The sequence below is a fragment of the Astatotilapia calliptera genome, chromosome 14, assembly GCF_900246225.1.
Source record: "Astatotilapia calliptera chromosome 14, fAstCal1.2, whole genome shotgun sequence".
Taxonomy (NCBI): Eukaryota; Metazoa; Chordata; class Actinopteri; order Cichliformes; family Cichlidae; genus Astatotilapia; species Astatotilapia calliptera.
Window position 1 is genome coordinate 23,880,521 of NC_039315.1, and position 16,856 is coordinate 23,897,376.

Genomic DNA, 16,856 nt, shown 5'->3' on the forward strand with positions numbered 1-16,856 from the left:
ATTAGAGCAGATGTCTCTTTTAAACAAAGGGTTCTTTATCAAAAACATAAATAGAAAGAAAGAAAAAACCTCAGCCCGCCACCTTTCCAAAGCCAGTCACATCCTCAGTCACGTGTGGTTAAAGCAGACCGGGCTGGATCAGGTAACTTCACTGTTGCCAAACTCACCGTCTAGATAGATACAAAAGATAATATTTACACTTTGGCATGAAGGACTGTGGTGTGCAGAGCAGCAAGGGGGGGGGAGCTTAGCTGTGAAGCAACAAGCTTTTGGTGCAAAGTAGACTTTTGTATCCTGAGGCAAGAGTAAGAAGATACTGTTTGCTGTTAGTGTAATAAATAACATGTTTAGTTTGACAGCTCTACTAATAACCATAGAGCTATAATTCACCCTGCTACAATAAGGTTTCGCTGGTTTTTGGTGTGCAGGAGGCTGCAGAAATCAGGATGGCCTTTTCAAAAACCAACCAGAAGTTTTAAAAAACCTCTTTAGTTATCATCTCTTTCAGTTTTTTAGATACATTTTTTAAAATGTACAACAAAATGTAAAGTGGGAATAACACGTTTGTTTGTTCAGTTTTATTTGGGTGAGAAGGAATAGGCCTTTGAACACCCTCACATATCTGCATTTGTTCTTCCGTTAAAATTAGGTTGGAATTCAGTTGCTGAGCATGAAGCAGTCCATGCTAGACCTTCGACGTCTCCCTCCACATCATTTCTGTTTGGAGAAACAGATCAGCTCTTTAAAGCCACTGAACATTCTGCATCAGTATGTCTCAAAGTGCACCTGTTTGACCAGCTTGTTTCTCCCACGCTGCAAAAGTTTCAGGCTCTGTTTATGCTCCAACATTTTCTGTCAAAAAGAAACCTTGTTACCACAAGCTACCACAAATTCTTATTATTATTATTATTATAAATCAAACAGATTAAACAGATTTTTGTTGTGCACTGAAAAAGAGCTTAAAAAACACTTATGGGAAAGGGTGGCTATCACTCTGTTCCTGGCATGTCCTTGTTTAGTGTAAGGTGTTGTATAGGTTCAGTTTCACTCACATTAGACACTCTAAATCCTTTCCAAATGTAGAGTCAATCTGTCATACCCACACCTCTTTGTAACACGCTTTCTGGAGGTGTCCCAACGTGTTCACGTGTTTGAACTCAATCTTCAAAGTGCTGTCAGATATTTCTTTCAGACTAGTAATTCAGTCTGACTATTTCACCATATTTGGGATTTTGGGTAAGAATAATAACCTTCCTGTAAATGAAGTCAAAATAACAAAAGTTGCCACCTTGTGCTGCTTGAGGGAGATGATGCAAACTTGAGATATTAAGATTTACAGTATGTCCACAATATGTTTTGATAAATCTGCGGGAATTGTAAATCCTTTAAAATCCCGTTCACTTTCTTGTAGGTCTATCTATCCATTTTCTTAGAAAAACAATCCAATTAAATGAATCTTACAGTTACTTTGTGCATCTGCATGTCTGTTAAAGTGTATGTTTTACTAATTTTTTGTTCTCAGTGTTCTGTTTGTTTTGAAAGCCAATAAAATTTAGGTTAACAAAAAGGAAACTTTACTTTTTCTATTTAGCTGTTTCATATATTTTCTTCTTGTCTTTTTGGTTAGTTACTGAGTATTTGCCTGCTCTCTTAACTGACCAAAGTCCTTTCAGGCTCCCACAGTTCCGTTTCATGTATATGAGCTCATTTTACACCACAGTTTAGGATGCAAGACTTTTGGCTGAGCTAGGTGTGCTCCATAAAGATGTACCCCAGCAGCGCTCGTAATCGATCCCAGTCAATCACACTCCCCTCCTCAGCAGCACACAGGCTGCCATTATCTGCAGCAAGTGCTTTCGACAGGTAGATCTGCAACCACTGAAACAAGGTGGGTGGGATGGACACCTATAGGCGTCTGTCTGTCTCTTGTCAGAAAGCCAATCTCCCTCTCTCAGACATAGACGTGCTCTTTTTACTCGTTCTTGTTGTACCGAAGAGCAAAACAATGACTTAACTGTTTGAGTCTGCATATCAGTTTGACTGCTCTCTGATTTATTTCCTTTATCCTATAACATCTTCTTAAGAACTCTGAGTTATATTGAGTCCCATGGTGTTAATATTATTTTTATTTTATTTTATTTTATTTTTAATTATTATTAGAGCATGTTGTTTCAGTATTCTTTGCAGAAAAAAAACATAAAATTACCACAGTGTAAAATTGCTCTATTCCCTATAATAAGTAAAATAATAAGTAAAATTATGCTTTCAAACTGAAAGACAATTTGAGCATGCTTACATAAGAATTTATCCTGTATTTAATATGTTAACAGCAATGTCAATTTTATATGTATATACCATATTTTACTACGCGTAATCTCATGGGTTTACCATAAAAGTTAAAACCATTGAAAGCTTTATCAACTAATAGAAAGATTTATAGTTTATCCTGTACTCAACTGGGAGCCAATGAAGTGACTTCGGCACTGGAGTAATATGTTTAAATCTTCATGTATGTGTGAGGACTCTTATCAAAGTATGTGATTACAAAAACTGATTATCCAAAAAAAATATTCTGTCTCTGATTTTCTGGACTAAAAACAAATATTTCTGTCTTACCTCTTAAAATTCAGCAATTAATGTGTCATTACTTTGTGAACAGGATAGATCACCGGAGTAGAATAATAAAATCATATCTAGTCAGCTTTTAGAAGCAGTCTATTGAATAAAATGTAAAATATAATGCAATTAATGATGGAAACGTGTGTTTCAGATGGACTTCTTTGTAGCGTTTAGTGAGCCTGTAGTAACCCGGTAGTTGTAGCGGCGTTTTTGAAGCGCCTTCAAACGACCCGGAAGTAGTTTGATCCACGCGAGCCCAACGGAATCGTTGCAGAGCGAGCTGAAAACGACCGAATTGTTACAGAGTGAGCTGAAAACGACCTAAAGAAACCATGTAAGTGTTTGTGATGATCAGCTGCTGTTATGAGAGACTGGTTATTCTTTCAGACACTGAAATCCGCTAATAGCGAGCATTTAAAAGGCTAACATTGTTAGCCTTTCTGCTACCCGGGCCGGTTAGCTTGATGCTTTTTAGACGATTTCGGAGCTCTGCCTTTTCATAACTAGCTGTGTTACAGTTTTGTTGTAGTTATATCAAAGTAGTTCGTACATCTGGTCTTCTTTGTTGTAAAGTTTCAAAATACTGATTCCGAAATCAGACTATAGCGTAAATGCTAGTTTTCTAAATGCTAACAAGAGACAATGTGTGAGCGTGCGTTTTCATGCTGGTAAATAATTGCGACCTGTGGCAGTCTAGTGACGTAAAAATTATTATTTTAAAATAGTTTAGCATAAAGGTCCCCAAACATGTCCCAAAATATGACTCACTGAAGCTTTTAAATGGCGAGGTTTAAGCTTCAGCGTGTTGTCTGATAAATGCATCTCTGTGCCCAATACCTATTTTTTTTACAGGTGTAGTGAGGTACTTTACTTTGTGTACTGTGTACAGCTTAAGTTTTCCACTTAACTTTTCTCAGTAAGTAGTCACACAACAAATAATGAATGAATTTTTGCGAAATGTCATAATAATTAAAAAAAACATCAAAATGTATAATCGGGCTATCTGTACCTGAGCTGTGTCAACGCACAAAATTCCCTGTTGTAGGATCAATAAAGTCTTGTTTTATCTTAGTAACAGAAAACCTCCAATAGTGCTACTTTACTACTTCAAATATGCCATTGTCATTGTCACACTCATTTATTAGGATACTGTTATGATGTTGTTTCATTGTTTCATTTGCAGGAGCCTCTTAACAAAGCCCAAGTCAGAGATGACCCCTGAAGAGCTTCAGAAGCGAGAGGAGGAGGAGTTCAACACCGGCCCCCTCTCAGTCCTCACCCAGTCAGTGAAGAACAACACGCAGGTCCTCATAAACTGTCGCAACAATAAGAAGCTGCTCGGAAGAGTTAAGGCTTTTGACAGGTATTGAATCAGACACTTATTTAGTATTTAACACTCTTGAGGGTATAATGTGAGACTTACTTGTATATATCAGTGTGTTTTTTTTTTAATCATGTTTCTTTTGTCTGTTTTCTTACATTTAAGCCTTTATTTCATTATTATTGCTAGCCAATGGTGATAACATGCTATCGCGTCACTTTGGTCCCTTTTTAGTATTCACTCGTTTCCTATTTTTCTCCACTGGAGTCACATTTAGCACCTTTACTTTGTTATTAAATATTGCCCTCTCTCAAAGGTAAAAATAACCAAACACATTTAGTTTGTTATTCTTGTATAATGTAGCTGGAACATCATAATCCTCAGGCACATTTGATCATTTTAATTAGCTGGTTTACACACCTAATGAGTGAAAGATCTGCCGGCTGAATCCCAGAGGAAATGCCAACTCCTATTGGTGTTGCGTCAGAAAAATCTGTTATAGAAATTGAAAACATGCAGAACTACCCACTGTGAATGAGGTAGCAGCTAAAAAGTACTTTTTGTTTTGTTTTTTCCATTATAGGTGTGATATTTATTTATTATTTCTTCTGATACTGCAAAAGATTTAAAAAAAAATCACAGAACATGTAAATGCATATGTATGAGTACCTGAGTAAGATCACAGGGCTTTTATTTATGTATGCATTTATTTTCTATAAATTACTAACATTACATCACCATCGGCATTTCAGGCATTGCAACATGGTCTTGGAGAACGTGAAGGAGATGTGGACAGAAGTTCCGAAGAGCGGGAAGGGAAAGAAGAAGTCGAAGCCCGTAAATAAGGACCGCTACATTTCTAAAATGTTCCTCAGGGGGGATTCTGTCATCGTGGTGCTGAGAAATCCTCTGATCACAGGAAAATGAACTCTCTGAACCGCTCACCTATTCTTTTTTTTTTTTCTTACACTTTCTCAAGGCAATTGATTGTAGTTGCCGTAACCTTATTTGTTTTGATTTTGATGTTGGATCACTGAATTCACTATTAAGACAGAAAACATGTCATCAAAAATATGTTTCTCCCATTTGACGGTCATTTAAAATGTTAGGCACGAAAGTGACCAATTTTTTTCTTTGTCTGTGGAGCTTTTCTGTCTTTTTCATTTTCATAATAAAAGTGATGAAGAGATGAAAACATTGTGCAGATATTTTTATAGCTTTTAGAGTGTATGTAGTTTACATTACACAAATGTAGACTAGTCTTTATATTATTAATTTTTCTGACAAAACAATGGTTTTATGTTTTCAGATTGTCTGTTTATCCCATTCTCAAGAATTCAATATTTCAGCTTCATCACATTTGGTACATCTATTTATGTTCACTTGGGCTAAAAATCAACATCCCTGACTTCAAAAACCATTTTGGCTCCAACTGAAGAATTAATTTAATAATCACTGCACGCTTTCACACAAACATCTGACTGGGTCTTTAACTTTACCAGTAATTAAAATGATGATGTGATAAACTTGAATAACATTTACAGTGACATAACGTCTCACCAACAAAGAAAAAGAACTTTGCTTATTATTCAGGGCCAGAACTCAGAAACAGACAGGACTTGTTCTGACACAAAAAGGTGACTTTAATCTTTGCCGCCCACTTGGAAGTCCCTAAAAGTCCATTTTACGTATCAGTTTGGACGGATGTTACTATAAAGTTCAACTTCACTAATCGACGAGCGCATACGCTCATGAGGTTGTACTTGGTGGTATTTTGTAGCGCTCGCTCAGTGCAGTCATTGAAAAGTTGTTTCTCCTTGCCAGCCTCCCCCTCCCCTTCTCCTCCTCATTCTCCTCCTTCCACTGTCACCCTTTCACTCTCCCCTGACAGCATCTAAGGTGTCGGGCTTGATTTCAGTCAGCAGCGCTCAATAAGCGACAAACTGCCGTTTAAAGGCCCACTGCATTATTGATGAGACCAGATGTGCTGACTGTCACTTCACACCCTCATCTCTCTCCATTTCGAGCCGTTCCCTCTCTGCCGCTCGGCCCCTCCTGACCACTTTGTTAATTGTCTTAATAGCTCGACAGCTAGTGTCGCCTTACTTCTCCCTACCAGTTGGCATCTAACCTCTGCTCTGTGGTGCTCTCATATTCAGTGGTTACGTAGATGAAATGCTTGTTTGTGTATTTTATAGTTTTCTGTGAAGGGTGGGCGGGCGGGTCGTTGAGAATTGCATGCCTCTGATTTCTGAATCGTTCCTCTTGTTTTATCTGATGGAACCTCATGAAAAAATTGCTAAATATGTTTACAGAAGTATCCTGAATTTTCTGCTGTCATCTTAACATCTTGACCTCTGTTTTATAATTTATGTCACATTACACTCTCACTGTTAACCCTGCGCCTATCAGCCCAGCACCTGTGGAGTATCTGTGTGAGGGCAACAAGTCGTCACTGATTTACAGCTCTCAGGTGAAGCCTGCTGGGTGAGTCAACGGGAGAGTCGGGCTTAGCGCTTTATGTGAAATGTAGTGAACTTCTGTGACTGCTCTAATAGCTATTGCACTAATGCTTCTGGCAAATCCAAGTTTGAGATCATGTTGCGGAGGCCGGAAAATAGACGAGTTGTTTCATAGTCAGCCCAAGGGCACACAGCAGCTGTTCAGGGCCCTGCGGCAACCAGGAAGCCCCCAAAAGATCTGATCCTTTTTCTGTAGTTCAGATTTACTCATGTTGTAGATCAAGTAGTAAACCATCCAAAACAAGATAGGGACACTTTCACTTAGAAATCAGTTTGATGTGAGAGTCGGTAATCCACACATCAAACATGACAGATAAGGGATTTTTTATTTTTCCCTTGTTGTTACCTTACCCATATTTAAATCCACAAAAAAAAGAGATTTTAAGCATGAAAATAAATAAATCAGCTCATTTTCATTCACCCTCATTTATTTTTTGTGGGCCAAATCTAATGGTTAACATGGTGAAACTGGAAACATTATATCAATTTTTATTAACGTAATAAATAAAGAATTACTACGACGGTTACAGCAGCAACCCAGAACAGTGACCCTTCTGTTTAAGCTGAGAATCTGAGTGAAAGACCTCATTCATACAGACTAAATCCATGGCTCTGTGCTATATGCTTCACTTCCACCAGTTTAATTATGCTCTTTGTCAAATAAACAAGGCGTTGAAATGTATATGCTTGACAACACACTTGAAAACAAATATTTCAGCTCTATTTTTAGCCTGGTGCTAGTAATGTGACGACAAATAGGGTCACAGCAAGAACAATCAGTTTTGCCCTTTTGCACAAAGTAATCAGATCACCTTTGTAGTGCGACCTCTTTACATTAAAATGAAATTTGACTGAATTTGACCAGGACTCCTGAGCAAGAAGATAACAGACAGTTATGAAATATGAGCTTTCCGGTGTTACCCGGGCATTCCAGTACAGGAGTCCAGTTTCACCTTCAAATTAAGGTGGTATGATTGCCTTCCCTGACCACTTAGCATTGCAAGATTATAATCAATTAGACAATATACTGAGCATTGGGCACTTTTTAAGTATCCCCATTGACCAAGAATGCCAATCATAACACTTAACGGCCGCTCCTTTCTAAATATAAGTAACATTTCTTAGGTCAGTTCTTCAGATGTAAATGTTAATTTCAGACATGATGCTAGAACTAGAGACAACTTACAAGAGCCTTGAACTAAGGACTCCATGCACACTTACAATCTGCACCTCTGCACTGAGATGTTAATTGTATTGTATCTACTTTTTGTAATACCAACAGAAGCTAACAACAATAATCAGTGAAATCAATATTATAAACAGTTGAAAAGCCACAATCGCGAAATACATCATTCTTTTTTGGTAACTATTTTGAACTCTGTTCATTCTGTTCCACTCATTTCCTTCAGATATTATTTCCTTTATGACTTTCATGCAAAGGTGAGGGGTCAGATTCAGCATCAAACAGAAGGAAGCTTCGTTGCAGGGGCGCTCCCACTGAGGCAGCGGGCCCTGGATAGGAGCAGATCACCACTCGGTCTCCTTAGACTCAGTCTGTGATCGTTTTTTTTTAGGCACAGTGAGAGATTGTCCCTTTTGCTATAAAAAAGAAAAACTCCTCAACTGTAAAAACTGACACTTTATGTATACATTTACCTCCCTTACCAAGGGTGTTTCCAGGTTTTCATCTTGAACTTTAAAGGTAAAATGTTTTGCAAAGTGGGAAAAAAGTATTTAGACTATTTCCTTACCTAAAAGTTAAAAACCTTAAGTAGTTTAAACCTGCATTTGATTCTATCATGTTCCAGCTGTTGATTTTAATAACTTACATATTGCTGGTCAGCTTGATCTCAGATAAGTCATTTAATTTATCTCCAAAATAATTAGTGAATAAAGCTTTAAAATAAAAGGTACATGGTATTATATTTTCATCCAAAACATAATGGAGTAAAACAGAAAAGTAGTATTACATGGAATTACTAAAAATAAGTTACTACAGTTACATTAAACTTGTACTTCAGTAAAGCACATGAGTAAGTCCTATCCATGATCTCATCCAATGGTATTGCGCATTGTGAGACATGTACCTGAGCCCCACCTGGGTTAGTGACACTCATGAAGTAAACAAATTTTTTAATTTAAACATAAAGTAGAAAAAGAGGAAGTTTCTTACTATGACTTGTGTTCTTAGGTGAACATATAAAATACATGGTGACAACATATTTGCCTGCTATTGTATATGAACACCAGTCTTAAATAATGTTTTGTTGATGGCCAGGACTAATGCTGTCTTTAAAGCTGGTATAAAAATTCTCTAAAGGTGAATTAGTGAGCTTTACGGTGGCCCTGAGCATTCAAGTGCTCTTCCATTTAAATAAAGAAAGGCAAAAAAACCCAGCAAATATAAAAGTTCAGCAAAAGCATGCCAGGGGCGCCACCATTTTTGCTACTGTACCTTTGCACTGTCCACTTTCTGCTGTGACAAAACAAATTTCCCACATGTGGGACTAATAAAGGTTATCTTATCTTATCTTATCTTATCTTATCTTATCTTATCCTATGAGGGGCACTGGCCACCCCCCAATTCTGGGAGATAGCCAACTAGAAAGACGGTGTAATAACTTTAATAAACGCGAGCACAGGAGAGAGGGAGACACCCTACAATGAGTTGAAACATTATTGTTATTTAAAACTGATTATTTCAGATTTCAAAATCTTATTTGGTTTTCATATGTGCCCATTTTCTGTGATAACAACAACAATTAGCAAGAAATTACCTAGACATATAATTCTTTTCTTGCAATAATTTTTGCCATATTTTTCAAGTAACCTATATCTGACAACAGCATAATAAAATTGGTAATTATTTTTTGGGTGTGCCCCAGCAATATTTTTAGTGGCCCCTACATGGCCACCCCTCTGAAAAAAATCTGGAGGCGCTCCTGACCCAAACAAAACACCATCACGTGTTAGTGAGGTTGAAAAGGTCAAAGTCTAAGGCACACATAATCTTTTTTATTAAAACCTGTAATGACCAGTTGAGCGTTCAGACACAGACTCTAATTTCATTTCACTTCATTTTATGCTATCGGTTAATAAGGTTAAAAGTACTATTTCGGTGCCGGTTTGCGCTTATTTTGGCTGTAGCTAAGTAAGCACCTGCCTGGGCGCCTTAGTGTCACCCCCGGAACCTGAAGGTAGTCTATAGATTATAGAAAACCAAGTTCAGTCTCCCTTTTATTTACTGTGACAAACACGAGCGACCTATCACAAAGTGTAAATCTACAGCTTGTTTAGGATCAAATAGCATCTCTCAACAATGAAACTCAGCTGCAGCATCGTGGGACAAAGCCCTGTCACATAGCCGATGGGTCTATTTGGAGATGCCTCGGATAAAGACAACTTTAGGGACCTGATTTGTCGGGTATCATCGTGCATTTGTCTCAGATTACTTACACTCGTGTCAAAGACACTTCAAGAAGTCTCTTTCCCTCCAGATTTTGGGGAGGATGAGCGATCCGTGAGCAGGAAGGCAGATGTTTTATTCAGTAGGTAAGCGATAAGAGGGGGGAAGTGTGATTATGATAGCGATCGGCCAAGCATCGATAGGCAACCATCCGAGGAACGCGACACCCTGCAGCGCATCGATCGGGCTCCGGTAACCGGAGCCGCCGCCGCAGTTTGTTTTCAAGCAGAGCCGCGATCCGGGTGTCATAGCCGCCAGGCCAGGTGGAGAGGAATAGGGAGGGAATGAGAAGGAGAGTATCAGCTCCGTAAATACATAAACACTGCCTTCACTCATCTCTTAAGTGAGGAATGACAGTAAGTGCAGCCAAAACAGCGGGGATCAGGTGTATCTCTCTGCTGTTTACAAACATGCTCTACTGTACCTGAGTAAAGTGGTATAGATATGTTAACCCTGCAACAGTGGACATCTGAACACAGTAAGACTGCTACAAATGAAATATATATATAGGATTATAGTATTGTTAAACACAATACTATAAATGAAACTACACTAAAAAATACTGCAAATATAAATACAGTAAAATAAACTGCAGTAACGTGCAGTTGCCAGCAAAGTTACTGTAAAATTAATTCACAGTAGGTGCTGCAATTTTATTTATAAAACATTTAGGCTACTGTAAGTTTAACTACAGAAAAGCATGAAATTATAAGCATTGAGCATTAAATTTACAGTAACTTTGCAGTTAACTTCATTTACAGTAGCTTTTCTGTAAGTAAAATTACAGCAAATTACTATCAAATCCACTTACAGCAACTTTACTGTAAATGCAGTTACAAAAAAATGTTTACAGTCAAATTACTGTAAACACTTTTTACAGTAATTTACTGTAAATTCTACAGCAACCTGTTTACATTCTGATCATGTTTTATAATGAAAGTACTATTTTCATTTTAATGAGACATTCATTCTGACAATAAAAGCACATTCATCCTTATTTTCCCTGCGGCGTAGCTATTTATAGCTCTAAGTATTTTTTTTAAATAATTGTTATTAAATACATGCATATATATTTAAATGCACTAATTTTATTTTATATCACATTAACTGTTTAATTAAGTTTTACTTATAGTGTGAAACTTCACAACCCCAACAATCTAACATTTCCTCTACAAGTTTTGCTTGTGAATTCAAACTCTGATCTCCTGTCAATGCCAAATATCTTTAGCTGTAGAAACACAACTCATGGTGTAATAGCTAGCTTGAATTGTACGTTGTTCGTTTTTCTGGAGTTCCTACAACATGGAAACGAATCGGTTTGTTTGTTTTGGTCAAAATGTTTTGAATTAAATTAGGTTTGTGTATTTTTCTGCTTCAGAAATGTGACGATGTGACAGTATAACCCAATAAACAAGCGAATGTTCAGGATGTTCTCTGCACTCCTTTAGGTGACGTTACCTGATGGTCATGTAGGAAAGTTTTCTTGACATTGCAGGAACATTCACTTTTGCTAAAAATTACAGTTTGGAGGACTTTACAGAAATCCTTCCTGGACTTTCAGCGTCACCATTCGGGTTAATACTCACTGCTCTTACCTGTTGCCATGTATTATTTCAGCTAGGCAGGCACAGCAGGCCGATACAGATGCATGATTATTTCAAATAACTTACAATTTGAAGGATAGACAATGTGGATATGTTATTTCTTCCAGGGTTCACAGTGGTGATTAGCCATGTCCCCTCACAGATGGGTTTGAATTCACCAAACTGGCCAGCTGCTTCAGTTTCCTTCCACAGGCCAAAGACATGTTATTTAGCTGGTGACTTTATATTGCCTAGAAGTATGAATGTGAGTGGTCTGCCTCTCCATGCCAGCCCTGTAATAGATGTTAGCTGGATGTTATTGTTGTTTATTTAACTGTTTATTTGACTACATTAAAGAATACCTAACTCTTTATAGTCTTGTAATTCTTCAACACACTTGTCTCAGGGCATTTAATGGATGTGACACCATCTTTGAGTTCTTAGACTTTTTGAGATTCCTTTAAAGGAAGAATTGTCCAAGTTAAACTCTGGAGAGGGAAGACTAGCTTCACACTGATTGCACAATGTGAAAAAAATACAGGGGCCCCACGTTGACAGTCTAGTTTTTCCAGCACACTGACTGTGAGATTAATACAGATAGGCCAAACAGCTTTACCTGGATGTAATTTGTTAGGCTTGTATTGCCATCTAGTGGGTTGCAGAGATAACACACAGAGGCCTTGTTTGGATTGTCTTAAGTTCCCTTTCACTTACACTGTACCCTCAAGACTGACACATTCATGTGTGGTACAAATAACACATGGATACAAGCCAGGAATCCTTTTTGTTTTGACTCTTTCATTTTGATCTTCAGTATTTGTTGTCACGGTCCTCTTGAACTTCAATTGCAAGTTTCACAATGCTCTGTTTTTAAGATTGCAAAACAAGTTCCAAATTAAGAACAGTTTCATTTTGTGTCCTTCGCTTTAAAGATTGTAGTCTGGCATTCATTACCATTGTATAATGCCTCCCACTTTGCCCTGTGAGGAGTACAGGGCCTACATTTCAGGACATGCCATTTGGACTCTCTTTAAAATCCTTCTGCTGCCCTTTGCTTAGCTGGCCTCCAGCCCAGACCTCTTAGTGAACACTTGTGTCTCACTCCCATTTGCAGATTTCACCCTCCTCCAGTCACATTCCCTGTCAGAGAGCAATGGAAGGAGATTTTAAGACACTTCAACAGCAACACTTGCTCTCTGTACCACTGAATTTTCTTTATAATCCATTCAAACAGTGGGTCATCCCCTATGGTCCGTACTGTTAATCTTAATCCCTGTTAGGATAACTGTTGCCTACCTCAAGATCCAGGCTACCACTTTGTTTCCTTGCTCGAAGTTCAGTTGTGTAATTCTCTTTGTTTGTCTTCTATTCAACCAAGTGGGGAGGCTGAGGCTTTCAGACGCTGCCTCGGGACTGTATGCTTTACCAAGTGCTGGATCTCTGATGTAAGATGTAGTAGAAGTGCAGTCTGTTTACATAATAACCTCACTCCAAACCCAGAGACAGTGAGATAAGTGAAATACAGCCAGGTTCACCATGCACACCTCTTTTGTCTTCTGCTCTGTGTTTTTTCAGTAGCCCGTGACCCTTTTCTTCTTATGCTTTCTCCAGCTCTGAACACCTATTGTTGCCCCTTTGCTCCAAGCCTTGGGGAGGCGTCTTTGCTGCTGTCCAGCAGGTTTTCTGTCAGACTGCCATCTGTGGGTTATGTTGACCGACTGACGTCAAGCTGTGGAAATAAAGCTGTGGTAAAGAGGAGGAGCAAAGGAGAAACCCTAGAATTACAGAGTGACTGCTTCTGATTCTTTATGGGCTACGTTCTGGGAACACAAGCAGCTTTTTGAGTCTGAGAAACTGCAAATCACACAAACACTTTCACACATGTTGAAGCAGGAACTTGCACGGGAACTGTTAATATTTGTAAAATTCCACAAGACGCAGGGCGCTGTTTGAGCTTCAGAGAGCACGGTTAACAGAGGGCATGTGGCCAAGAAAGAAATCATACCAAAAAGTTGCTCAGAGCAGTCAGCTGGTATGCCTGAGTGTGTGCGCGAGTGTGCGTGCATAGTGAGACTAAAGGCATATTGACTTTCTGGATGTTTATACATACCATGCTGGCGTAATGCATTCCTTTCACATCCTCTCTTCCACTTCTGTTTCCATCAGGAAGTAGAAGTGCTTTAACGCTGTGTAATATCTCAGTGCTGAAAACTGGGCCACGTGAGCCGTCAGACAGACATTTTTTCCATTCATTGTATTTTCTGACAACATAACGTAAGAGCTTTTAAAAGGTTAAGTGATTCAGCTTGGAATATTTATTTTTGCTTTGATTACTTTTTTAAATTCCAAAAGAATTACATATGAGATACCACAGAGAGACCCCAAAGCCACAGTAGCTATTTGAACTCTGAAGCCAGACAGCCAATAGGCTGAGGTGGAGAGCTTGGACATGATGCTGCCTTTATGTGGTATTGGAAAATAAAATTACATCGAATAATTTCTGCAAGACCCAGCTGGGGCTCAAGAGATAGAGCGTGTAGTCCAGTAATCTAATGCTAATGCATCTCTCGAAGTGTGAATGTCAGGTTAAAGGTGCTTAAACATAAAAAAATAAATATGTTTTTGTAGTAAGAAACATGTGAGTATTCAAATAGAGAAAAAAATGCACTGTGTAATGTATACCTGTCTATTTAGTTCAACTATGGTGCTGTTATGGTTCCTGCATGAACCATAAAACAATTGCCATTTATGAAAAAGTATTTATAATTAGTTAAGACCAGATAAGATCAAATCTCTGATTATGGACATCACGAGCTAAAGGGAGTGGGCTCAAGTAGCTCTTGTTTTTCTTTAGATTTTTCATTCCTGAGCAATTTTTATGTCTTTATGGCTTTCTGGGAATACAAGACAACAAGAAGAGGAAGAACTACTTGTGGAGTAAAATGCATGCAGTCGTTCCTCAAGTTCTTATGTAAACATACTCACCCTTACCCTTTCTGTGGTGTAAGTTGCAGGTATGCTAAAAGACACAGTGAAGCCCATCATGTTAAAGGAAATGTTTGGTGTCATTATGAAAGAATGCTAAACAGGTAAACACTGCAAATAATTTTACTTAAATATTGTCAGAAAAACACAAGTAGCAAAAAGTAGTAGCAGTAAAGACTAGCATGCTGATACTGCTCATGGAGGTAAAGCTTGTGTAAAACAATGCTTGTCAAACAGTTCCACCTTGAACATGTATTTCTGAACAATTTCTGACTTTATGTATTTGTTACTTTTCTTATAATATTTTTTTACATTTCAATCTATCTTTTGAGTGAGTAAATAACTCAAATTGTGAGATATATAGTCAGTAATTTGAAAATTCCACATATGTAATTTGAAATGATGTGATGTTAACTGCAAATTTTGAGATGAAACTAACAATTTTTACTTATTTACATCGAAAATTTGAATGAATAAGTAGAAAATTCAAGTTAGGCTTCTCAACAAGTCAAGTCTGAGAACATGAGTAACTTGACACATGTATTGTGATATGTTGAGCTAAAACCCCCAAATTTTGAGATAATAACTTGAACTTTCGAGTCACAATTTTGAATTTCAAGTTGTTCACAAATAAGTCAAAACTTGTGAAGATAATAATAACCCCAAGTTTTGATACAATAGCTCAAAATCTTATATATATAGGGAGAGAGAGAGAGAGAGAGAGAGAGAGAGAGAGAGAGAGAGAGAGAGTTGTTTTTTAGGTCGCAGAAACAAGAATAAAAGCCATTAAAAGCCAGGGAAAAACCCATCCTCCTAAATGTGAATTATACGGAGAGGACTTGAACGCACCATGGGATTGCAGCCTACTTTGAAGCCGGCGGGTTGGGCCACACTCCAATGAATTTACACAGTCCTACCGAGAGACCGAGGGAACGAGAAAAGCCTGGCGCCTGCGTACGGCTTCGGTGTCCAGAAGCAGAGCGCTAAAGCAGCTGAAAGTGTGAGAGGAGACGTTCAGTTTTTAGCATAGTCGCGCCGGTTCTCGTTTCACCTCTTTAAATGGTAGAAACCACTGTGGGATAGTGATTGGAGTTGACAAGCCCGCTTCACTACTGTATCCCCCCTCCTTCGTCTCCTTCTCCTCCTCCTCCCCTCCCGCTCAACACACACAACCAGGAAATCGTCGAGGTGTGCTTCTTTTATCCCGCTTGTGGCTACCCCATTCGCGGGTGTCGATGCGGTTTTCTTCCCCTCTTTTTTTCCTAAGTTTTTAAAATATATATATATATATATTATTTTTATTCGGCTGGTTTGACTCTTCAAGCCGGGCTTCACCCCTGAAGTCAGCCAAAGTTGCCTGCGAGGAGAGGATCTCCACTCTGGCCGAACAATGAGGTGGGTAAAGCGGCTCAAATCCCTTCATCTTCATTGTGTTTCCAGGCTACATTTTGTGTTTCGGCTAATACTTTTCCAAGTAGACGACCTTTATTCTGACGTGGTAGAGCCTGCTCCACGGTGCTTGTCCGCTCGCTTAATCGCTACAGCAGGTGTTCCCAACGCGTTCACTTCTATTTCTCATTCAGAAGCAACTCTTGCGTTTAGTTGTTTTGGTGTCCTTTCAACCACACATGATACTGTGTAGCAGAATTGCCGTAATGCTGAGTGTCCGGTCCCACCTGTTCAAGTGCTTTCAAGAAATACTGGCTGAGAGTTAACTTAGCAGGTCGGATGACAAGAAGATACTTTTTGTATCAGCTTTTTGAGACACTCATTAGTGACCATTTGTTTAGCTACCGTAAGATTTCCTCTGGCAGTGTCGTTTGAGTAATTAAAATCCCCAGAACAATAAAACCTCCGCAGTGTAACCGAAGATCAGAGATCAGCTTAATATTTAGAGCATGAAAAGGGATTGCTCGCAGACAGCAACAGCAAGGTGTGTTTGTGCTCTTCCAGCTGCACAATAACCACCCTGGTCACCTTGTTGTTGTTTATTTCATGTCATGCAGTCCACAGACATGCATTACACTAATTCTTGGTGGACAGTTTTTCCCCCCCTCTGGCAGTTGAAGAGATATTTGCAGCAGGAACAAAATGGAAAGCTCATGTCCACAAATTCCACCGTCCTGTTACAGCCTGTGCAGTTGGCAATTACACGCTTTGAAGCCACCACTCCTGCCTGGCTGGAGCTTCTCTGGGCTCACTTATTTATTTATTTTTTTTGTATACCCCCTTCTTCCTCTCCAACTCTTTCACATTTTAAACGGTTATGGAGCCCTTATGTCAACGAACACCTTTGGTACTTAGAAAGCCAAGGAGTTTAGAGTTAAATATGTGTGGTGGTGGTGCAGGCTGATAACCTG

The 16,856-nt window shown here is 38.7% G+C and overlaps 2 protein-coding genes and 1 long non-coding RNA gene across 7 annotated transcripts in view; 2 read left to right on the top strand and 1 right to left on the bottom strand.

Annotated features, from left to right (window-relative positions):
- The first annotated feature begins 2,817 nt into the window (after positions 1 to 2,817).
- snrpd2 (small nuclear ribonucleoprotein D2 polypeptide) lies at positions 2,818 to 5,098 on the top strand. Its single transcript, XM_026192468.1, has 3 exons — positions 2,818 to 2,953; positions 3,803 to 3,982; positions 4,693 to 5,098. Coding segments are annotated over exons 1-3 (357 nt in total). The 5' UTR covers positions 2,818 to 2,951; the 3' UTR covers positions 4,868 to 5,098.
- A 5,761-nt stretch (positions 5,099 to 10,859) lies between these two features.
- Positions 10,860 to 15,404, bottom strand: LOC113036085 (uncharacterized). 3 transcript variants are annotated; one of them, XR_003274419.1, is made up of 4 exons: positions 15,346 to 15,404; positions 14,497 to 14,530; positions 12,808 to 13,240; positions 10,860 to 12,651 (listed from the first exon to the last, which is right to left on the bottom strand). It is a non-coding gene; the product is annotated as an uncharacterized LOC113036085 (long non-coding RNA). The 3 variants fall into 3 exon arrangements; XR_003274421.1 differs by lacking the exon at positions 14,497 to 14,530; XR_003274420.1 differs by lacking the exons at positions 14,497 to 14,530; positions 15,346 to 15,404 and adding an exon at positions 13,622 to 13,780.
- vaspb (vasodilator stimulated phosphoprotein b) overlaps positions 15,366 to 16,856 on the top strand; it is a 34,963-nt gene continuing 33,472 nt past the window's right edge. For 2 of the 3 annotated variants that reach the window (XM_026192147.1, XM_026192146.1), the window contains exon 1: positions 15,366 to 15,891. In XM_026192147.1, coding sequence (XP_026047932.1) covers positions 15,887 to 15,891 — 5 coding nt within the window. In that variant the 5' untranslated portion in view covers positions 15,366 to 15,886. The remainder of the gene's footprint in view (positions 15,892 to 16,856) is intronic. The other variant, XM_026192145.1, reaches the window with a different exon arrangement.

Coding starts and splice junctions, on each gene's coding strand:
- snrpd2 (XM_026192468.1), top strand. Junction 3,983..4,692: donor AGAGTTAAGGCTTTTGACAG/GTATTGAATCAG, acceptor TCGGCATTTCAG/GCATTGCAACATGGTCTTGG.